The sequence below is a fragment of the Mandrillus leucophaeus genome, unplaced genomic scaffold, assembly GCF_000951045.1.
Source record: "Mandrillus leucophaeus isolate KB7577 unplaced genomic scaffold, Mleu.le_1.0 Scaffold39, whole genome shotgun sequence".
NCBI classification, from domain to species: Eukaryota; Metazoa; Chordata; class Mammalia; order Primates; family Cercopithecidae; genus Mandrillus; species Mandrillus leucophaeus.
Window position 1 is genome coordinate 2,901,110 of NW_012104142.1, and position 23,504 is coordinate 2,924,613.

The following is a 23,504-nucleotide window of genomic DNA, read 5'->3' on the forward strand; positions in this document are numbered from 1 at the left end:
GGTAGGAACCTTCCCAGCCAAAGGCACAATCAGGGCAAGGGTCCTGAGGCAGCCGCCAACTCGTCCTATTCAGGAACAGAAAGAAGGTCTGTGGGGCCAGATGGGGCTCAGCTCAGTGAGGCTGTGAGATGTAGTGACAGATGTTATCTTGGGCCAGATCACTAGTGCCTTAGACATGGTCGATTTAAGATTTTTTTTTAAATTTAATTATAGTAAAATATACATAACATAAAATTTGCCATCTTAGCCATTTTTAAGTGTATAGTTTAGTAGCGTTAAGCACATTGATACTGTTGCATAACCGACCTCCAGAACTCTTTTTCTGTTGAAAACTGAAACTGTAGCCATTGAACAATAGTTCTCCATTCTGCCCTTCCCGACCCCTGGCACCCACCATTCTACTTCCTGTCTCTGAATTGGATTACTCTAGGTACCTGATATCAGGGGGGTCATACCATACTCTATTTGTCTTTCTGGGACTGGCTTATTTTACTAAGCGTAATGTCCTCAGGGTTTATCTATATTGTAGCATGTGTCAGAATTTCCTTTCTTTTTAAGTCTGAATAATATTCCATTGGCTGTATCTACCACGTTTTGGTTATCCATTCATCTGTGGACAGATACTTGGATCGCTTCCCCCTTCTTGGCTATTGCAAAGAATGCCGGCATGAACATATATGCATAGTGATTAAGTTCTTGAATGTTCCGCTTTCCACCCATGAGGTTAGGCTGGGCATGGTTTGGGTGGCACAGAGTGGAGGGGCTGGCCTAGCTGGATGCCCCTTCCCCGTGAGGGTAGGAGAGGCCAGGTGCATAGAATCCTCTGCCGCACTGATTGAGCCAGGAGCCCTAAGACTGGGCCTTTCAATCATCCTGGGACGGGTGGAGCTTTTCTCTGCATCTAAAATGGGAGCCATAAACCAGGCTGACTTACAGGCAGTACTTACTGGTCTGGGTGTTTATGGCCAGTGTTTTTTCCTGATTGGTTGATGTCTGTACTGTGCCTGTTGTTAAATATTCGAATATCATTCTGCTATAAACCAGCCACAGGACTTCTAACCTGGCTGTGTGTGAGTGTCTCCTACAGGGAGAGTAGGGGCTGCTGTTGAAAAGTTTACACTCTGGGCTTCCCACTAGCCAACCCAGTCAAGAGGGCCTGAGAATTTGCATTGTAAAGCTGTACAGTAGTTCCAATGCACGGTCTTAAACATGCATTGGAAGTTTGGGCTTCCCCAGAAATAGACCTTGTAATGAGGACTTAAATGCAAGAAGCTTACTGGGGAGGAGGTTCCAGGAAACACAAGTAGGGAGTGAGGAAGTGAGACAGGAAGGGAAGGAAGCCCTAAAGATGTGTTATTGTCAACCAAGTTGCCAGTGTAGAACACGGACCGCTGAGTTATGCCCTTGAGAGGTGCTGGAGCTGGGCTGTTTACCTACCTTATCCACAGAGCTCTGAAAACCCCACCAGAAAGGAAGAATTCCAAATTCTTGGAATTTTATCTAGAAAAGAAGACTAAGCAGCTTTTGTAAGTGAACTTTTAGGAGGGTTCTAACATGACGATGATAGCTAACATTTTTGAGCTCTAATCATGGTAGACAAGGTCATCCTTATCTATCATCTTCCACAATCACTCGGTGAGCTCTGCTACGGGGGCATCCATTCCCGGCACTTCCCGGCCGTGCTGTATTTAGGAGGAGCAGTCTCTGATGGCCAGAACCCCTTGGGTGAACACTCACAGGTGCTGGCAGTTAGCAGTCAGGCTGGTGTGTGTGGAAATGTGTGTGCTGAGGGATAGAGGGCAGGGTACCAATAGCATCTGTTGCGGAGACCCAGCCAGCTCCCATCTCTCTATCATAAGAGGGCGTTCCAGCCCCTGTGAATAGCAGGGTATCCTCCTTACCACTGAAAAAACACCAGGTCTCATCCATTGCTGATGAGAACGTAAAATAATACAGCCACCATGGAGAACACTTTGGCAGTTCCTCATTAATTTAAACATAGAATTACTATATGTTCCAGCAATTGTGCTCCTAAGTATACATCCAAAATAATTAAAAACAGATGTTCGAACAAAAACTTGTATATAAATGTTCATAGTGGCATTATTCCCAATAGCCAACAGGTGGGAACAACACAAATAGCTGTGAACTGATCAATGAATGAACAAAATGTGTTACATTCACACAACGGAATATTATTCAGCTGTTAAAAAGGAGTGAAGTACTGATACATGCTGCAGCATGGATGAACCATGAAAACATTTGGCTAAGTGAAAGAGATCAGACACAAAAGGCCAGATATTGTGTTATTTCATTCATATAAAATCTCTAGGATAGTCGAATCCATAGAAACAGAAAGTGGATTTGTGGTTGCCAGGGGTTGGGGAAGGGAGTCATGGGGAGTGACTGGTTCGTGGGCATGAGGTTTCCTTTGGAGATGATGAAAATCTTGTGGAATTAGTGGTGATGGTTGCACAGCATCATGAATGTACCAAATGCCACTGAATTGTGTACTTTAAATGGTTGAAGTGGTAAATTTCATGTGTTGTGTGTTTTACCACAAATTTGTACAAAAGGAACTCCAGGTATTCTCCAGCCCTGAGATGCAAGGTATATTCTGTTTCTCAGGTGGGAAGCAAACCTGTGTGGCATGTGTACCCCAGGGTCCCCCAGCCAGAGATGATTCTCCTGCATGGCTATAACTAAGAGCACTGGGCTGGAGCTGAACCCCAGAGATTGGCCTCACTCTTGTAGGAATAGCACAGCCAGAGGTTGCTGGAAACCTCCCCTAGTGGAGAAACAAGCCCTGCTTCCTGGAGAAGCCAGGGCTGGGCCCAGCTTCTGTAGAGAGGCAGAGCAGCACTGGGCGGGGGAGTATGTGCCCAGCTGGAAAATTGCGGGACTTCTTGTCTTAAATATAATATTAAATCGGCACCTTTAATTAGTACACTTAGAAAAGGTCACTAGCAATTACCTGGGACACAAAGAAGGCATGAGCAGGCAAGAGCCCGTGAGGAAGCTGAAAAGGACCATTTTGAGCAGCACATAATTGAGGGGAAAATGGATAAAAGTCCAGGAAATTACAGGGTGGGTGACAGCAGCTGATGGCCCCATCCCTGTTCTGCCCAGCGCCCCACTTCTTGGGAGGACCTGAGCATCAGACCTGAGAGAGCCATTTGGGATATTGAACCCAGTCATGCAACCTTGGCTGGAAGGCCAGGATGGTCTTCCCAGAATCCCCTTGGCCAGCTGGGAGCTTGGCCCCAGATCCCCCATCTGGGCTGGGCCCTGAGGTACAGCAGGTGAGGACTGCGGTCCAGTGGACTGCAGGCTGCCGTGGACTCATTGTTGCACCTGGACAAGTAAGGCGCTTATGGGCCTCAGTTTCCCCATCTAGAATCTGCCCAAGCCTTTGGGAAGTAACTCAGTATTTCTCAAACTTTGCCACTAGAGAATATCTGAGAGCAATGGAAAGGAAGTGTATGCTCCTAGAAGTCAGGGGAGGCTGGAAACTCATTTACGGCTTTAGGTTATATCTTTACAAATAAATTAAACATAAATAAATTAGGCCGAGCATGGTGACTCGCACATATAATCCCAGCACTTTGATAGGCCAAGGTGGGCAGATCACTTGAGGTCAGGAGTTCAATATCAGGCTGGCCAACGTGGTGCAACACCATGTCTACTAAAACTACAAAAAATTAGCTGGGCATGGTGGCAGATGCCTGTAATCCCAGCTACTGGGGAGGCTGAGGCAGAAGAATCACTTGGACCCGGGAGGTGGAGGTTGCAGTGAGCCGAGATCGTGCCACTTGCACTCCAGCCCGGGTAACAGAGCGAGACTTTGTCTCCAAAAAAAATTAATTAATTAATCAATCAAATGCTGCCCCCAGTGTCTTCCCATTTGTTTTAGTATAAAACACTTATTTGTCATCGGGCAATGCAAATGTTTTGGAAAGATGTGCTTGGTTTATCTGTGGCTTTCACATACTTCCTCTTACACTATCTAGAAAGAGCAATGAACTGGGAATCTGGGAGTTTGGAAACCTGGGTTTGAATCCTGCCTTTGTGGCTTACCATTGTACTTTGGACAACTTGTTAAATGCCTTCAGCTTTTCCAACTCTGAAATGGGAGGGTTGGGCTCTGAAGATGTTCCACGATTTTACTCCTCCATCTCACCTTCTCCCATCACCTTGGATGCTGCCATTTCCTGCTATGCTGTTCTGCTGCCTGACCTTGGAGAAGCTGCTTCGCCTCTCTGAGCCTCAGCTTCCTAATCTGCAAAATGGGTAGAATAACAATTACCAAACAGACTTGCTGGGAGGATTTAATGAGAGAATCCACATGAATGGACCTTGTGTCTGGCATATCGTAAGAGCCCAGGGAATGCCCAATGTCTTCATTTTCCAAATCTTGGGCTACCTGTTAGGATCTCATAGATCATGTCCATGAAGTCCTGAATCTTGAGTTTACATATTGAGTGTTGAGATGTTTGTGCTGTGGAAACAAATGTAGACTCTGAGCCCCAACTGCCTGGGATGTGGATTCCAGCTCTGCTATTTGCTGACCGTGAGGCCATGGTAATCACCTCATCACTTTTTGTTGCCTAACCTGTTAAATGGGGAGAATCGCATTATGGACTGAATTAGTGCGTGGAAATAGCTCAGCTTAGGCCTGGCTTATGATTTGGGCTCAAAAATGTTAGCTAGCGTCATCATGTTAGAACTGTTCTAGAAGTTCTTTTCTAGATAAAATTCCAAGAATTTGGAATCCTTTCTGTCTAGCTTGATTTTCAGAGCTATCTGGTAAATGTGAGAGTCAGTATTTGGGGCAGGTGGTGTCTGTCTTGTTTTATAGGGGAAACTGAAACCTGGAAATAAGTGATTTGCCTAAGGTCATGGCTCCGATCTGCTCACCCCTTTGAGAATCAGATGAAGACTATAGACACTGTCTTCAGAAAATGACGCACTGTACACTCATAACATTTTGTGTACCATCTAGTGAGTTTAAGGACCTCCTGAAGCTAAGGAGACCAACCATCCCAGTTTGCCTGGGGCTTCCTGGTTTTAGCAGATGTGCTGGGAAATGCTTCAGTCCTGGGCAAAGCAGGGCAGTTGGTGACCCTACCTGAAAGTTACACAGGGGAGCTGTGAGCCCCAGGAGAAGATGCCCTTTTCTTCTTAGGGAGGGTATAGGCCAGGCATCCTGAAGCCTAGGCGCCCTCAGGCCAGGGCTTTGCTTCTGGTAAGGGATGACACCTGCCTCTCAATCCCCTTCTTGAGGATGGGAACTAGACCTTGTCACCTAGTTCTAGACTGGAGTTCCTTGAGGCTGAGCTACATCTTCTTAACCTCTGCATACTCCAGTGCTCATCATCAGGCCAGCACCTGGTCACTCTTGAATAAATGCCAAAAGATTTTGCAAAGAATTCTGAATTAGGAAAGGAACTTCCATTTGCAAAAGACAGAAGTCCAGCTAAACTGACTGAGCTCAAAGAAAAGGTTGCAACGTGATTATTAGCTCATAGAGCTGAAAAGTCCAGAGGGTGGAGCTAATATCAGGCACAGCTGGTGGCAGACCCTCAGAAAGCCATCAGGAATCTGTCTCTCCATACATCATCTGCCTCTGTTTTCCTCCTTGTGTGTTTCATTCTCAGGCTCTTCTTGTGTGGTGCCAAAGATGGCTGCCCACAATGCCAATGAGCATTGGAAGAGAGCTCCTCTCTCCCAGTAGTTCCAGCAAAAATCCCAGGGCTGGCTTTGATTGGCTAGTTTGGGTCACATGCTCATCCCTGAACCAATCATCATGACCAGGGAAATGGCACGCTCTGATTGGCTAGCACTGATTTATGTGCTCATCTTGGAACATAGGACTTGAAATATTGGGGGCCTGTCCTCATCTGAGCCACTTGGAGAAGGAGGTCTTCAAATTAAAATCAGAGAAAGTGGGGCAGGCAGAAGTCACAACTGTGTTTTACACACCCAGAGCATGGTGAGTGATGGTCCCCTGATACCATCATGACGCACTGTGAAAAGTGGACCAGGGCAGAGGTGGGGTACCTGGGTCAGAGCCCACAGATGCGCTAGGGCCTTATGATGATCCGTGGCCTGCTGGAGGGTTGCTGAGCGGCCACTCCCTGCTGAGAGTTCAGCCACCTGGGCAAGGTAGGAAGGCATAAACCTGACCTCCCATATTTCCCCTCTGCTCTCTCTTTTGGCTATTCCAGGTTCTTCTGTGACCCAGTTGCTGGCCCGAGACATGGACAATGACCCCCTGGTGTTTGGCGTGTCTGGGGAGGAGGCCTCTCGCTTCTTTGCAGTGGAGCCTGACACCGGCGTGGTGTGGCTCCGGCAGCCACTGGACAGAGAGGTATGACTTGCCCATACCCCTGCCCCAGTTCTCTCCTGGGGACGGGAGGAGACTCTGGGGGAAGGATGGCCCACCATCTTTTGGGGTCTTCCTCTAAGACTCCATTCTGACGCCGAAGTGGCATCTTTCTGCCTGAATGGTATTCCTCTTCAAGGGCCAATGCTGGTGTCTGGACTTAGGGTTGGCATGGGTAGTTAGAGCTGTCTCCAAGCAAGCAGCTACATTGGAGAGGCAAGAAGAACAGTGACCCTGGGTTCATCCCTTGTAGAATGGGGCTCCATGGAGGGTACAAGTCTACCCTACCCCGAGTAAATATTCCCCCAATATCCAGAGAAGCAGGAATTGACGACTTGGTAGCCCTTAGCAAGTTAAGGTAAAGGTGTGAACACATCCCCAACCCTTACCCTCTTCTTGTGTTTGAGGAAGGAACCATAGAGGTGTGTAATGACTTGCTCAGTGTCACACAGCATCTTAGAGGCAGAGCCACGACTAGCACCCAGGATGCTTGACTTCTGTCTTTTATTGCTCTCTTAAAGCAAGGATCCATATTCCACACTGCTTCCCTAACCCAAAGGGCAATGCTAGTATTTTAGGGAAGACTTTGGATGCCTGGTTCCAGGCAAGCTCCTAGGGCAATCCTGGAGCCCCTCCCGCCCCATTTAGGGCCCAGCACCCAGGACCCAGGACCTCAGCGCTGACTAACTGCCCCCCTCCCTCTCTCACTTTTCTTTCAGACCAAGTCAGAGTTCACCGTGGAGTTCTCTGTCAGCGACCACCAGGGGGTGAGTGTCCCCTGGGACCCTAGAGGCATGTTCCTGGGGGTCACAGGATTTCTGGGCCCCTAGGGTGGAAGAGGCTAGAGTCAGGTGGCAGTGCTAATTGCCTGCCTTTCTCTTGCCAGGTGATCACACGGAAGGTGAACATCCAGGTCGGGGATGTGAATGACAACGCACCCACATTTCACAATCAGCCCTACAGCGTCCGCATCCCTGAGGTAGGAGCCACCAGGGTCGCCCTTGGGGGTATCGAAGACCTGCTGCTCCCCAGACCACCCAGGGTGTAGGTGAAGAGTCAGGTGGGGAGAGCAGCTCTGGCTCTTCTGCCCAGACTGCAGCCCAGGTGCCAACTCTGAGCAGGTTGGTGAACATGCTGGTACCCGGGGTCAGGGCCCAGCCTGGGGTTGGGAAGAACAGTTGGGCCGGTAGGTTGGGAGCCTCATGCTGGAGGCTGAGCACCACACCTCCAGGTGGAGTCAATGGTGGAACAAGAATTGGGAGAAGCGGGTGTTGTACCCTCTTTCCTTCCACTCATATCCAAATATGGGCCTTGGGCAGGGTGGGTGGGCAGGCCTAACACCAGATCTTCCTGCTTTGGCCAGAATCAGGTCCCTCCAGGACTCAGGGAGCATACAGTTCTAGGAAGGGGCTTTCCCTAGCCCCACGCTCTCCACCACAGTCTCCCAGGCCCCTGTACTGTGTACTCTGAGTATGTTTGCATGAGTCCATGCGTGTAAAATCAAGCCATTGCTGGTAATTGAGAAGTACAAATTATTGCATTACAAACGGTTCGTTAATAAGCTGGCTGCCGGCTCCTGATGGCACCAGGGTTCCCACTGCTTGCGGCCCCTCGCCTGGGTGGCTGATGGCAGTCTTATGGTCTGGCAGTTAGTGATTCAAAGACTCTGAAGCGGGAGGGTAAAGGGCTTCTCGCTGGGTGTCCCTTGGGCCTGCCCTTGGGGTTTTGGGCTGGGGGTGGTACTGAAGGGTTGGGATGGGAACAATGGGAGATAGAACCCTCTGGAAAGATAGGTTGGCACCATGTCATTTGAGTTCTAACCCCTTGATCCAATGAGTGATCAGGGAGTAAAAAGTCTTGAGAGAATATCATGGTCAGTTCATGGATGAGGCTGGGCATGGGAGAGTGACTTGCCCGAGGTCACACAGCTTTAACTTCGAGCCTCCTGGCTTCCAGGGCAGGCTTAGCCTGCCTCAAGGGTGACAAGGTCTTGCTCATACACCCCACTCCCTGGCCTCTGTTACTGAGCTGTGAGCCAAGGGTCCTGTGCTGGCACCAGATGGAAGAGAGGACAGATGTGCAGGTGGGGATGCAGCAGAGGCGCCATGCCCTTCACCTGCCTGGGGCGGGAGAGAACTGGGGAGCCCGCAGTCCTAAACATGGGAGCGCGGTGCCCTAAGCTGTGGCCAGTGTGCCCAGGGACTGCAGCTTGGCTCCTGCTCTCTCTCATTTGGAAGTCTCCCTAATTTAATTAAGGGTCTCTACGTGCCAGCCTGCACTCCGGGCCTGGGCTCAGAAACCAAGGGCATGGCTCAGAGTTAATGAGCCTTGGACCCATTGCTCAGCTGCCATCCTGGCAGGCATGGCTGCCCTCTGTCTTCCCTCTCATAGGGCAGCAGGGAGCCGCACTGGCAAGGGGACGAGGGGTCACGTCCCTCCTCTCCCGCCCTTGGGCTGCGGGCCAGCCTTTTCCTCTCTCCTGCTTCAGGAGATGTGACTTCCAACACTCGGCCCTATTGGAATCCCCTGGGATTCTCCAAAGGCCTGTGCCTCCAAGGAGAGAGTCTCTTCAATCATTCATTCATTTATTTAACAAATATTTATTGAATGTCTGCTGTGGGCTTGGCTCTGAGCCAGGCTGTCATTGTGCAGAGACCTCGGAGGCCGCAGGAATGTGGAATGACAGGAATTAGAACTAGAGGCAGGAGACCCTGGGTCCAGCCCCTGCTCTGTTCCCAGCTTGCTGGGTGTGTTTGGGCATGTCACTTCACCTCTCTGTGCCACGGCCCTCCTTATCTAATGAAAACAAAGGGCAGGTGGATACAGTGGCCTGCCTGACACCCATCTGACAAGGAGAGGGCAGGCTGAGAGGGGCCAGCTGCGAAGGACACACCGTCCTTGGAGGAAGGCCTATGTGGTTTACTTGCTCATGTGTAAACATCCCCGGTTGCTTTAGTGGCCTGATACTCGATGCCCTGCTTGGGGCTGCTCAGTGTGGCCAGTGGGGATGTGATATCAGCTGGACAGAAGCCTGGCCACTCCTGATCTGAGGCATCTTGGCATTGACCAGCCCTGGCCTGGTGTGGTCACCTGAGCTGGAACCTAGCTGCCTGGCTCTGACCGCAGCTGGAGTACCAGCCCAGAGTCTACTGGTCCCTGGCCCGGAAATGAGCCCAAGGTTTCCTGCTTGCATTCAGGTCACCCTGGAAACCCCAGGCCCCTGCTCTTTACAGTGTGATTCAGCAGCAAAGGACCCTGCAAATGTGAACAGGGTGAGGATGCAAGCCGGAGAAATGGGGTGGGGGAGCACTGCAGACCCTGTTAGGTGTGAATGCCAGGGTCTGCCAGGGTGATCAGAGAAATCTCAGCAGGCTTCCTGGAGGAGGTGGGTTTCCAGCAGAGTCTGGCTGAGGTAAGCAGTGGTTGCTCTTGTGCTGTTTCGTGGGAAGACAGAAACTGGAGTCAGGACACCTGGGTTCTAGTCTGCTGGCTTCAGGCCCTACAGCTTTCAAACTAGGAAGTTGAACCCAGCCCCTTCCAGGGCTGACATCACATGATGAGAGGACAAAACCCAGCAGGAGAAGCTCCTTCCCATCCTTCAGCACCTTATCGTTCTTTGCAGGATGGCGGAGAAGCTCTGGTGGCCGCCTCCATCCATTCAGTTCCCCTCTTGGCCATCTCAGCCATCTAGGGCCCTAATAATGATGGAGACTATTGTGTGCAGAACCCAGGGATTGGCACAGGGAGAAAGTTACAAGGTGGCAAATCCAGGTCTATCTAAGGAAGAGCTTCCTAATAATAAGACTGCCCACACACACCCATGCACACACAGTCTGTGCCCCTGCCTTGCTGAGAATGTGCTGAGCTCCCCATCCCTGGAGTTATGCAAGCAGAAGTAGGAGGACCACTTCCCTCCAGCCGTCTAGCACTGCGTGTTGGGGAAGTGATGAATCAGAGGGTCCCAAACATGCCCCAGCAGAATTTCCCAGGGGACTGGTTAGGAAGCATATTCCCGACCCCCGCAGTTGTGAATCAGTAGGCTGGGGAGAGATAGCCCAGGAAGCTGCATTTTTAACAAATTCCTCTGGTAATGTTGAGAACAGCCAGGCCTGGGGAGCCTTGGAGGATCCCACTAGAGGTTTTGTGAGAGGTGCTGAGGGCAGCCCATCTTGGATGTGAACTTTCAACCCCTCCATGGCTGCCTGGAGACATGGCCCACCTGGACCCATGTCCTCAGGCCAGGAACAGCAGGGAATGGGAGGCAGTTGAAGACCAGGCATTGCCCCACTGCCTGCCTCTCCTGGGCCCCTACTCCCTCTGAAAGCTTCTGCCGGGTCCAGCCCCCAGCTCAGGAGAAGCCAGGCAGGTGTGTGTTTGGGTTTGTTTGTTCTGGTTCCCCTCCTGCCCACCCCACTCCCCTCACTAAGCTGTTCTCCATGTAATTATCCATTTTATCAGGGTGAAAGGCCCGGCAATTCACTTGTCGAAGTCCTAACGAGGCAGCGTAGATGCTTTCAAGTCCGTAAAGAAAAGGGAAATCCTGCTAGAATTGGCAACTTAATTCACCAAGCCAGCCTCGACAGACCTCATTAAGTCCCCGTGTATTCATTTCAAGCTAATGGCTGTCATGCTGACTGCTGTTTGATTTGCTGTAATAGACTTTTATGGCGTACCAATTTGCTCAAACGTGTTTGCCTGTGTCTGTGCCCAGCGGTGCTGCTCCAGTACCTCCGTTAGGGGCGCGTGCCTGCCTCACTGACCTTCAGCACTGCCCCCTCCCTGATCCTCCCAGGGCCACCCCCTCAGCCCTCCAGTGTGCCCCAGGGAGGTGACCCTGGTGCTGGGGTGTTTAGGCAGGAAGATGAATGTGAGGTTAGAAGTCAGGTGGTGCCAGGTGGCTCACTGGGTCAGGGAATCTGGAAGACCTGCTGGAGTCTCAGAGATGACTGTGTCCTTGAAGTTCTGACAAGTTCAGCCTCTTTAGCTGGGCAGTCTAGGCCTTTATCCATCTAGCATCAACCTACCTTTCCCAACTTATTTTTCAGTATTCTCTTCTGCTATTCCTTCATATGAACTCTCCTGTCAGCCATAGAGTCAATTCAATGGCAATGGATACATATCTGTTTCTCTCTCTCTCTCTCTCTAACATACACACACACACACACACACACACACACACATTGTACTTTTCTAACTAGTACTGGAGTTCAGCCTAACTCAACTCTGCCTGTCCTTCAAAGCCCACATCTCACCTACCATGCTCGGATCTGACCTTTTTTTTTTTTTTTTTTTTTTAATGAACACAACAAACATTTGTTGAATAGCTACAGGATCAGGGATTCTGAGCTGACTTGGGCATGCAGGGTAGGAAAAAGATGCTACCATTTGCCAGCCATGTGACTTTAGACAAGTGACTTAACCTCTCTGGATTTCAGCTTTCTTATCTGTAAGATGAGCAACAATATCTGTCTTGCAGGATTGCTATGAGAGAATGTAGCTAGGAAAAGTCCTTAGCACAGCCTGTGGCTCATGGTATATTCAATAAAAGGCTGGTGATTAAGACCAAGGTCTTTGTCCTTGGTGAAGGCAATTTTACTAAGAGAAAGACAAGTAAGTGAATGTCTAACTACATCTAAATGTATTAAATGTCACGGTAGCTTTGTATGTGCATAGTATATTGCGAACAGTGTGGTCTGTACATGGGGGCTATTTGTTTGGGGCCTTAGCGGCTGAGTAGGAGTTCGTTAGAGAAAGAGACTATGGTGTCTATGAATATCATTCACTTTCTAGGATCCTATAGCTTATTTTCATATATTGGAATTTCCCAGAGGAAAGTCAACTCTGATTTATGGTTAGAGACACTGCTGAGGAGGGACAGTGGCTAGGTGGGTGTGTGTCCTTTGCAGGTCTCCACTGTTACCTCACAGAAATAAAGCCAGGCTGGAAGTGAGCCTCTGGGTCCCTGCCCAGGTCTCTGTGACAGGTGCTGCACAGATCCTTGTCTGATGGCCTCAGGTGACCAGCTTGAGGCAGGGATGAGGCTACTATGGGGAAGGGCTGGAGCTGGGGTGAGATCCTGGGAGCCTGAGAGATGGAGGGTCCTCGCCTGAGCCTCAGTGCTGGCTGGGATCAGGGTCAGAGCCAAAGCCATGCCTCCTGGCCCTGGGCCCCACTAACCTGAACCACCTCTCCATGTGCCTTAACAAGGATGAAAGCTGCTCATTCCCTGTACCTCCTTACTAGAGATGGGAAGGCGTAGAGAAGGGTATCCCTGGATGCCATTTGTCAAGGAGATCAAATACATAATTTATTTCTCTGGTGACAGTAATAATAAATTTATTGTTGTTGTTGGTTTCCTGTGTGCCCAACACTGTTTTCTGCATGGAATCTCAGGGAGCCCTCACAACCACCTCCTGGGGCAGCCACTCCTGTCATTCCCATCCTACTGAGACAGACACTGAAGTAGGACAGTTACATGGCATGCCCAAAGCTAGTCAAGGGATGGAGCCAGGATTAGGAGGCAGGCCTGGGGTGGCACGACTTTTTGACAAGTAGCTTCACTTCTACCTGCAAAGTAGAAATAATTATACCTGCCTTGCAAACATCATAGTGAGGATTAAAGTAAATGAGATCACTCACGTAGAGTGCTCAGCCCAGGCCCAGGATAAATGCGTGCTCAGGAAATGGTTGTGGCTGTTGTTTGTGTGTCCATCTCTCCCACCAGATTAAGCAAAGACTGAGCTTGGTCATCTGTGCATCCTCAGCACCCTGCCCTAGGCCTGGCATATGGACCGTGCTCGGTGTCTTTTGAGTGAATGGAATTCACAAATGCAGACAGCCAGGTGGCAACCTCTGCCTCTTGGGTGGTGTGAGGACAAAAGGAGCATTTACATGAAGTGCTTTGCCTTGGCCAGCTGGCCTACCAAGGTGAGGGCTTCCTTATTGTGCATGGGCGAGGGCTGGGTGAAGAGCGGTGAGGCCTGGCACTGAGCTGGCAAGGGCACTTTCACATGTGCCCTGCACCCCACTTTCCTCCCAGGCACTGAAAGCATCCTTGCTCTCTGCTGGTGCCCAGTAGTTCCTGGATCTCAGCCCTGTCATCCTGTGTGCTTTGGCATGTGAGGAGCCCTGGAGTGGTGGCCAGACAGGGCCCAGAGCGTGCAGAGTTGGATTTGGTCCAAGAGGCCAACCTATTAGCACCCACCGCAGCCAGCAGCAGTGCCCCAGCTACCTTCCCGCATGGCGTGCCTGTCAGATGCTGAATGATTTATAAACTGCATCCTCAGGTTGCAGTAAGAGGCTGGCGGGGGAGGTTCGAGGGGGCTCCCGCTGGCTTGTGCCTGCCGTGGCCCCCGCGGTGACAGCTCCACTCGTGAGCGTGTCATCTCCCACACTAGGAGAGGCAGCCCCTCGACAGGCCATATTAATTTATACCTTGGGGCCACGGGCCTTGGCGGCCCCTCTGCATCTATAACCATGCACCTATTGATCTGGGAGAGGGAGACCAATAAATCATCGCAGGGGCTCTGGACTCCTGCAGGCCACAGTCAGAGTGGGTTTTTCTGGCTAAGCGGCAGCCCCAGACGATGTCTCTATGGCCCTCGGCGACCACCCTGAGGTGCCTGCCCCTTCGCTGGTCTGTCCCCTCTGTCAGCACAGTGACCCATGCCTGGAGCCCTGCTCTCTCACAGCAGACAGATGCCATCGCCTGCGGCAGCTGGGACAGCAAGCTCTGGACTTGTAGTGCTGAATCGACATATGCTTGTGGGCAGAGCAGCAGGGCTTCCTACACAGTCCTGAGGGGTGTGTGTGTGTGTGTGTGTGTGTGTGTGTGTGTGTGTATGTTTGTGTTCTTATTTAAATAATATCAACTTCTGTATCTCCCAGTGTTTTCATTATCTTTCATTTGTCCTCATGACAACTCTGTAAGTTAGGGGGGAGTTATTCTTTCCATTTTATAGATGAGAGAAACTGAGGCCAAGACCAATTCACTGACTTCTCCAAGTGCCCCAGAATCAGATAGGCCTGCAGCATCTTCCATCCTGTGTCCTGCCTCCCAGAGGGTCTTTTGAACTCATTCTCACTTTCCAGCATCTTTGCATGTATTGTTTTGCAATTTGCAATGGCCCGCTTTTGATTTGCCATAAGTTGCAGGGGTCAGGCCCTGATCCATCCCTGGCTGGGGGAAGCGACAGGGAACTCTGGGCCTCTTGCCCAGGCTCAGGGGGTCCAGTGGAGAAACTGCACTCAGAGCCCACTGCTGGCTCTGTGCAGTGAGGACCATCCCTGCTGGGCATCACCTTGTAGCTCAGGACCCAGCCGCGGTCATAGTGACACCCCTTTCTTGTGGCCTGCAGTGTTAGTGTGCCTCAGAGCCACCTCCGTGATTTCAGTCATCAACTGTGCATGCAGCATTGTTTGTGAGAAGCAGGGGATGACCCCCTTCCCCTGCCCACATACACACAGGCTAAATGCCAGCCTGCTCCCCTTGCCTGCAAGGAAGATTCAACATTTTCTGCCACCTCCTTCTGGTTCTTAGGTGCCAAGGAGAGAGTCAATGGAGTCCCACAAAACCAGGGCCCCGAGCTCAGCCCAGCCACACACTCGGAGGCTGCTTGCTTCCTCCTCCACACAGTGGGGTGAAGCCAAGGACCCCTGGTCCCTCATGTCCCCTGTAACACCACCTGCTTCCATGCCCGTTGGGGGCGTGGTCAAGGCTGTGGGCGTCTTCCACCACCCTCACCACTAGGAAAGAGGACAGCACAGGAGCAGGAGATAGAGGCAGCCCAGCTGTAATTAAAATTATTATTTTGTTTTAATGGTAATAATGTTCTTCATTACATCGGTTTCCTCGCCGATTCTAGCTGGGAGTCTTTGGGGGCCCATATAATTCTATTGCAGTGATGCGGGACCCTCTGCCATGAATACGAAGCAGGTGGACTGTGCGGAGCCCAGCTCTCAAGCATTAGGGATTCTATTGCACGCACCAGGACACCTTTTATTGTGCCCCCCGCCCTTTAAATAAAGAACCTCTAAATGGAAGGAGATGATAGCTGCCTGCTAGTTCTGCTGCAGTGCTGGGCTGTCAGCCTCGCACACCAAGTCCATCTGCCGTCTTTCAGCTCCTTTCTTTCAAATGGTCTCATTGCCCCCATGGTAGGGCCTGTTGGAGGGAGGGCACAGGGTCTTCTGCCTGTATGCCTTTTCCTCCAGGCAGTGGGGCACCCAAGTGGGGGGCAGACTTAGGAAACCAAGGGTCTAGAAAGGCCCCACCTACAGTCAAGGGCAGCTTTGTATCGTGAGAACCTGTGTTCATCTGTGACATGGGGACCAGACTTCTCCTGCATTGTGATGGGGCTGTGCACGTGTGAGCTCTAACTGTACACTGGGAGGCCATAAGCAACGTGTTAGCCTCTCTGAGCCTCAGTTTTTTCATCTGTAAAATAGGGATACACTGAGTTGTAAAAGTTTAATGAGAGCACGTGTATGAAGCACCGCACACATAGGTTGTACTTGGTAATTGATGGGTATTACCTTTTTTCTTTTCTTTTTTTTTTTTTTTTTTTTTTTTTTGAGAAAGGGTCTCACTCTGTCACCCAGGCTGGAGTGCAGTGGCATGGCACGATCACAGCTCACTGCAGCCTCAACCTCCTGGGTTCAAGTGATCCTCCCACATCAGCCTCCTGAGTAGCTATGACTACAGGCACGTACCAACATGCCTAGCTAATTTTTGTATTTTTTTGTAGAGACAGGGTCTCACCATGCTGCCCAGGCTGGCCTCAAACTCCTGGGTCCAGGCAGCCTGCCTGCTGCGGCTTCCTAAAGTGCTGGGATCACGGGCATGAGCCCTCTCTCCTGGCCTGAAGAGTATTACCATTGTTATGAAAAGCTCTGAGAACTTCAGGAAAGTTGCCTGAAAGCCCGAGGAGCTCGACAGATGGACTCATCCCCGTAGACTGATTGGCTGAAGTCAGGGCATTGGTGGTCAGGAAACTGACATTCCAGTGGCAGTCAGGAAATGTGTGGGAAACATAAAGACATGGCAAGGGAAAAAAAGAAAGAGTCATCAAGAAACTGCTGATAATAGGCCTAGAGTGTTCCATGTAGACTCTGTGAAAACAGCACAGGGTGACCCTGGAGGTGACTTAATCTGGCCGCACACTCTGTGGGCAAGCAACACACTGAGTAAGGGTGAAGGATCTGCCCAGGGTCACCCCGCAATTAGTGGCAAAGCACAGGCCATCAAAGGTGGCTGGAGAAGATTCTCAGGAACTGGCTTCCAGAACCTATGAAACAGAGCCCAGCCCTGGGCCAGAGGCACAGCACTGTTTTCCCAGGTAAGGCCTGAGTGTCCAGAGCAGGGCTGGGATGAGGGTGCTCCCCTCTGGGCAGCTCTCCAAACTCCATGAGCAGTGGGCCTGGACTGCCTTCTTGATGCAGGTCACAGGTGTCCACAGGTATCTGATCGGCCACCAGCATGCTGCTATTGTTCTTCCTGTTTCTGGGGGCTCTAGGGTTTTTATTTTGGTCCCTTCACTTATCCTAACAAGTTCAAGTATTGTCCGAACAGCCTGAGGACAGGCCTGGCAGCCCCTGTGACATGGAGGCCCACCATACAATAGGCTTGTTTTGATGTGTGTGCAGGCTGCCTTGACCCACCTTGTTTTCTAAACCAGGAGGGGGAAAATGAGAGAGTGCAAGCTTTGAGTTGATGGAATTATTATAATTTCTCTGATTCCTTAGCAGCCTTTAATTACTTAGCAACTTTGTGGTGTTGGCTGGAAGCTGTGAGGGCTGGGCTCTCCCTCTTTATAATAACCTTAAGTGGAAGCCGCCTGTCCATCTATTAAAAAGCCTGCTCTTCTCTCCAGATGAGATAATGCCACCGAGAGATGTCACCCAGGGCGTAATCACTAGATACAATGTAATCATCCCTACTCACTGTCTTCATCATTGATCAGCCAGCCCACCTCCCAGGCACAGGGCACTGCCAGCCCCAGAGAGCCCAATGCCCACTCACGTCCTTGCCACAGAGGGTCGTGGGCTCAGGCTGGTCCCCTCTCCCAATCCTGCTCCCGAGAGAGGGAAATGGTGTAGGAGGCCTTTTCCCACTGACCCCTTCTGATCCCTGTACCTCCCAGTCTGAGCCCACGCCTCCCACCGTTGCTGACACAAACCCTGCATTTCAGAAATCCATCCCATCCGTGTGAGGCTTTGAGCCCCTGGTGTTCCTGTCATTCCTGTCCTCAATACCAAGTGATCACTTTCCTGCCACCTAGCCTTTGTTCCTGCTGCGCCCTCCCATGAAATGCTGCCATCCAAGCCCACAGCACCATCTTCCTTCCCGCCATGAGCCAAGCCCGACACTTACTTCCTCAGAACCATCCCGTGGGAGAGGTGGGGAGGATGGTCCTTTATCCCCGTTTTACAGAAAGGCAAGCCAAGTGCTGGAGATGTCAGAGCACATATCCCCTTCAGAAGTCGCTGCTGAGCGCTGGCCCCGGGCTCTTCACTTAGTCCTCTGTCCTCTGGATTTGGAGGCCCAAGTCTCTGCTCCTTATACCCACCCATCTGAGCTTCTAAACCCCCCTCCCAGGTGGGCCCTCTGCTTCTTGACCTTGGCCCAGCCTTTCCTTCCTGGGGTGGCCCCTGGCCCCCCACCTGCAGACAGCAGAGGTCATCTGCCTGTGCACAGTAAGACAGGTGCAGCTCAGCCGGGAGTCTTGGGCGAGTCACCTCACTTCCAGGGCTCGGCCGCTCCTCTGGAAATGGGACTGCTCGACCTGGGCCTGTCCACTCCATGCTGTCTGGAGCCTCATGCCAGTGGCATGAATTCATTCCTGGAGAATTTTTTCTGGCAGGTCCCCACAAGCTTACACAGGTTTTGTTTTGTCTTATTTTTTGAGGAAATGTATTACTTAAGCTGACATATGGAGAAGCGAGCACTCATAAATATTCAGCTTTATGAGTGATTACAAAGTGAATGCATTTGTATAACTGTACCTGGATGGAGAAGCAGAGCCTCGCCGGCATCTAGAGATCCCACTGTGCCTCTCCCTGTCCCTCTCCTTTCCCCTAAAGGTAGCCACTGTCCTGGCTTCTAACCCCGTGGCTTGCTTTTGCCCATTGTCATTTTATTATATCCATTCCAGTGGGTTTCTGTTATCGTGTAGGCCCCTGGGAACAGGCAGCCAGCTTCCTCTTGGGAGCCACTCCCCACACTGGTTAGGAGTACTGTGTTAGGAGTACCACAGGCGAGTTTGAATCCTCTTACCACTTACATCTGTGTGTCACTGGGAAGCTTACTGTCTCTGATCAAATGCGTGTGGTGCTGACACAAGGTCACCACTGTGCAGGTGACATGGGACAGTCCGCCTATACATTGCACGCATCGGGGGAGCTAACCCCTGTGGTCATTACCTTGAGACACTCTCTCCCTCATCCAGGGTCATCTTTCAGGTGGATATGGAACTGCCTAGGCGCTGGGATAAGAGGCTGGATGGGTGAAGGGGAATCCCAGGGGGGTGAATGGGATGGGGGAAAGTTGGATTGAGAGGAAGGAGAAGAGAAAAAAGGAGAGGGGTCTTTCCCCCTCATACTGTCTCCTTCCATCCTCAGTGTAGTCCTTCCAGTTGGTAAGAAAGGTGTGATTGTCTCCATGTTAGAGCTGGGGAAAAACACCCAGAGAGGTTAAGTGACTTGTCCAAGATCACACAGCTTGTCTCGGAGCTTATTGCTCTTGTCTGCCCCCCAAAGCAAGCCCAGATGCATTTAACCCCCAGAGTAGCCACTCAGGGTTTGGGGTTTACTGCCCAACTGCTGCCTTTAGAGGAGCCGGCCCTGAGACGAGAAGGTGGAAGCAGGGAGGGTGTTTGGTTAAGGGAGGGATTCATCCGAGATGACCTTTATTGTGTTCCAGCACCTTCAGCCTCCCACAAAGCTGCTGTTCATATCAGCAACCCAATCTCAGTCCTGCATGGGAAAACACAAAAATCTTTAAAGGCTTCTTAGCGGCTTGAACTGATTGTTTTTTTCCTTTCCTGGTCAAGGCTGGGGCAGGGCCAGGGCAATGGGAGAAGAATAATAAATTCTTCTAAAGCATTGTCTTTCTCCTCACCTCCCCCAAACCATCAGATCCCTCAAACTCGGGGACTACCAAACCTTAGAAAAAATATTCCGCCCAACACAGCCCAAAAGATGGAGATGGAGGGAAATGCAATAGCAGCTATTGGGGCGGAAAGCTCTAAATGGTGTGGAAGTAATGCCTAAAGTGTGCTGGCGATTACAGACATTTCCACGGAGCCACACTCGGGAGGCACGGGTCGGCGTCAGCAGCCGGGGGGAAATAAATAAATAAGTGAGCAAGCCTCAGAGATCCCGTTTAACCGTTGCCGTGCAGAAGGGAGGGATGGGGCAGGTCACTGGTGAGGGGCAGGAGGAGGGTAGAGGGGCTCATTCATGCATTCTCCATCCATCCATCTATTCATTCAAATGTATTGAGTCCCTGGGATGTGCCAGGGATGTTGCAGAAACCTTTCTGTGGTGCTCTGAGGCTGACGACCAGAAGCCCAGAGGCTGGCAGGGTGTCATCCCGGCCCCCTTTCCAGCCTCCCCTTAAACATTCCTTCCCCTGCTCTTCTGTATTCCTGCACCTCCACCTTCTTGGTGGTCCCCAAGGGCACGATGCCACAGGGCCTTTGCATGGCCTTTCCACCTCCCTGGAACACATCACCCTCCCCATTTTTCATGAACTCCCAACTTCCCCTGGGATCTTCCATTCCTGATTCATCCCCCCTCCCAATGCAGAAAGATTCTTCTGTTCTTGGGCTTTCAGAGCACCAGAGCTCCTATAGCTTTGACCTTGGGGTGTAAATACTCACTTATGTGCAGGACTATTTGATCACTATTAGCTTCTCACAGGTGACTGTGAGCTCTGTGAAAGCAGGGGCAGGGACATGTGGCTTTCTACCATGGATGGACCCTCAGGGCCTGGCACCCGGTGGGGACTCAGTGGATTTGTTGCATGATGCAGTCCCTGCCCTCAGGGAGCTTCCTCTTCCTCCTCTGTAGTCCATATCCTTTAAGAGAGAAATTCCATGAACCAGCTCTCGATGTGCTCTCTTCCAAGACCCATGCTGAAGGTAGCTCAGAAGTGCAGTCCGAGCTCCCTGCCAGGCCGTGGGAGAAGGGCCGAGTCTGGCCTCATCAGAGTCAAAGGCAGCTGGTGGCAAAAGGAGGATACCTCACTCAGGGCTACTGGAGGAAATCGTGTCATCTAATGGGGCTGGAGCATGGTAGGCAGAGTAACGCCCCCTTGCCCACCAAAGAGGGCCATGTTCAAATTCCTGGAACCTGTGACTTGCGACCTCACATGGAAAAGGGGATTTTGCGGTTAAAGGCCTAGAGATGGCTTATCTCTGTGGGGCCCCTGTAATCACCATGGTACTTCTAAGAAGGAGATAGGAGGGTCAGAGGAGAAGACATGACAGTGGATGCGGAGCTGAGTGGGGGGATCTGAGGCTGTTATGTTGCTGGCTTTGAGGATGGAGGAAGAGGACAGGAGCCAAAGAATGTGAGTGTCCTCTAGAAGCTCAAGTAGGGAAGGAAACAGATTTCCCTTAGAGCCTCCAGAAGGAATGCAGCCTGTGACACCTGGATTTTATTTTCTTTTACTCTTTACTTATTTACTTTTTGAGACAGTCTTACTTTGTCACCCAGGCTCTAGTACAGTCTCAGCTCACTGCAACCTCTGCCTCCCGGGTTCAAGTGATTCTGCTGCCTCAGCCTCCTGAGTAGCTGGGATTACAGGCGTGCACCACCATACCCAGCTAATTTTTGGATTTTTAGTAGAGACTGTGTTTCAGCATGTTGGCCAGGCGGCCTTGAACTCCTGACCTCAAGTGATCTGCCCACCTCGGCCTCCCAAAGTGCTGGGATTACAGGCGTGAGCCACTGTGCCCAGCCGACACCTGGATTTTAGCCCCCTGAGGCCCGTGTTGGACTTCTGACCTTCAGAACTATAAGGTGATAAATCTGTGTTGTTTTAAGCCACTAAGTGTGGAGTGACTTGTTACAGCAGCCACAGGAAACTGATGCAGAGTGCTTTGGAGGCAGGGCAGTGGGGCATGCATTCTAAAGTGCACCCCTGCAGCACCCCCAGGCTCTGCCTCCCTTGCTTCTCTGCGGCCCTTCAGGCAGGAGGATGGAAGCAGGTTGTCTGCACAACAGTGGGAGGTTGGTGGTTGTTGGGAACAGTCCACGAGGGCCAGCCGTGGGCAGAGCATCCAGGACTGGGGAGGGCAGCTGCCTGGGAAGGGGCCCCATGGAAGCCAGGAGGGGTGGAGTGGGAGAGTCCAGGAGCCCAGAGCTGCTAGCTGCAGGCAGGAACCCATGCCGTAGGTGTGGAGAGAGGGAGAGCTGGCAGGTACGGGGTGCTGGGGGTGCTACATCCAGCAAGTGGCCACCACGCTGCTGGGACACCACAGAGGAGGCTTCCGCAGGGGCCTGAGCATCCGTGACCCTCCTGGGAAACCTGGCTTCTTGGCAGCAGCCCAGAAACCAGAGAAAGAGGAGTCCCTGCTTGGTTTGCTACAGCAGAGTGGCAGAAGCATGCTGGAGTGTTGCTTCCATGTGCCGACCCCGCCCTCATTCATTCATTCATCTACTCATTCACCAAACATTGCCTGAGGGCCTGCTGGGTGCCAAGCCCATGCTTGGTGCTGGGGACACAAGAGGAATGAGACCTGGTCCCTGGCCTCCAGCAGATCCTGGCTGAAAGCCTTCACCCACAGCAACAGGATGCAAGACCCAGTGCTTGAGGACCCAGACGGCCACCAGCAAAAGCTCGGCCCTCCGCATTGCTGAGGGGTGGAGCAGGGGGTTCACCCATCCCAGCTTTGGTGCTACAAGAAAGCCGGGCCCTGCCCTGGTTCCCAGGTCCCTGGTCCTCCTGTGGCATGTATCAAGCACATCTTCCTCCAGGCGGTAGAATTGGGTCAGATGAGCTTCAGATGAGCCTGGCAAAGTGGCTGTCCCTGTCCTGTCCCACCCCCGCACGTGCCCCCACTGCAGCATCCAGCGCTCCCCTGCTGCTCTCCACATGGGCCCGGGAGGCAGGAAGCAGGGACTGCCTGGGTCCGAGGTGAGAAGAGGGACCTCCCCTGTTTCTGAGCTCTCTGCCTGCTTCTGTATTTCTGAGGTGGGTGGAGGCCTCAAAAAATGCAAAAGGGCTGCCTGAAGTTAGGGGCATGAAGGAGAAGGGGCAGGGCACAGGCCCAGCATGGGCTCAGATAGACCGTTCCCTGCACTGTCCTCCTTCTCCAGTTTCTGCTTATACCGCGTGTCTGACACCCGGGACCTCTTAGTCGCAAGCTCCAGGATTCACAAATGTTAAAAAATGGGTCTGTATCTTATCATTTCCTTGAACCTCTAAAGCCCAGTGGTACTGGACGGAGGGGAAACGCTGAACAGCAATAATAATAACGATCATGGAGACCGCATGCATCACTCAGGTGCTTTTTATAACCAATCTGTGGCCAAGGCATTAGGATTCTCCCCCTTTTAAAAATGAGGAAGTTCCCAGCACTTTAGGAGGCCGAGGTGGGTGAATCACAAGGTCAGGAGATCAAGACCATCCTAGCTAACATGGTGAAACTCCGTCTCTACTAAAAATGCAAAAAAATTAGCCGGGCGCGGTGGCGGGCGCTTGTAGTCCCAGCTTCTCGGAGGCTGAGGCAGGAGAATGGTGTGAACCCGGGAGGCGGAGCTTGCAGTAAGCTGAGATAGCGCCACTGCACTCCAGCCTGGGTGACAGAGCAAGGCTCCGTCTCAAACAAATAAAATAAAATAAAATAAATAAGGAAGCTGGGGCTCAGAGAGGCTGTCTTGCCCGTGTCACAGAGCAGAGATGGGATGTGGACTCTGTTAGTCACCCCCTGCGCCCCTTACCGTGCTGCGCTTCTGTTGACCAAGGGCTGGGCTGCAGAGGCGTTTATTCCCAAATGTCGGGTGCATGTGGCCGGGGTTCTCAGAGAACCCAGCAGATGACAGACCATTGTGAGAGTGGTACTGGGCTCGTAGGGCAGGACGCCTGGGCTGTGGCACTTTGCAGTCTTCCTGA

At 51.6% G+C, this 23,504-nt stretch overlaps 1 protein-coding gene and 1 long non-coding RNA gene across 2 annotated transcripts in view; one reads left to right on the forward strand and one right to left on the reverse strand.

Moving 5' to 3' along the window:
- CDH23 (cadherin-related 23) overlaps positions 1-23,504 on the forward strand; it is a 310,969-nt gene that overhangs the window by 63,907 nt on the left and 223,558 nt on the right. The window contains 3 exon segments of the mRNA XM_011991084.1: positions 6,228-6,370; positions 7,105-7,152; positions 7,272-7,364. Of these exon segments, the coding sequence (XP_011846474.1) occupies positions 6,228-6,370; positions 7,105-7,152; positions 7,272-7,364 (284 nt within the window).
- LOC105547466 lies at positions 4,313-8,072 on the reverse strand. The gene is made up of 3 exons (XR_001007228.1): positions 7,930-8,072; positions 6,061-6,156; positions 4,313-4,498 (listed from the first exon to the last, which is right to left on the reverse strand). It is a non-coding gene; the product is annotated as an uncharacterized LOC105547466 (long non-coding RNA).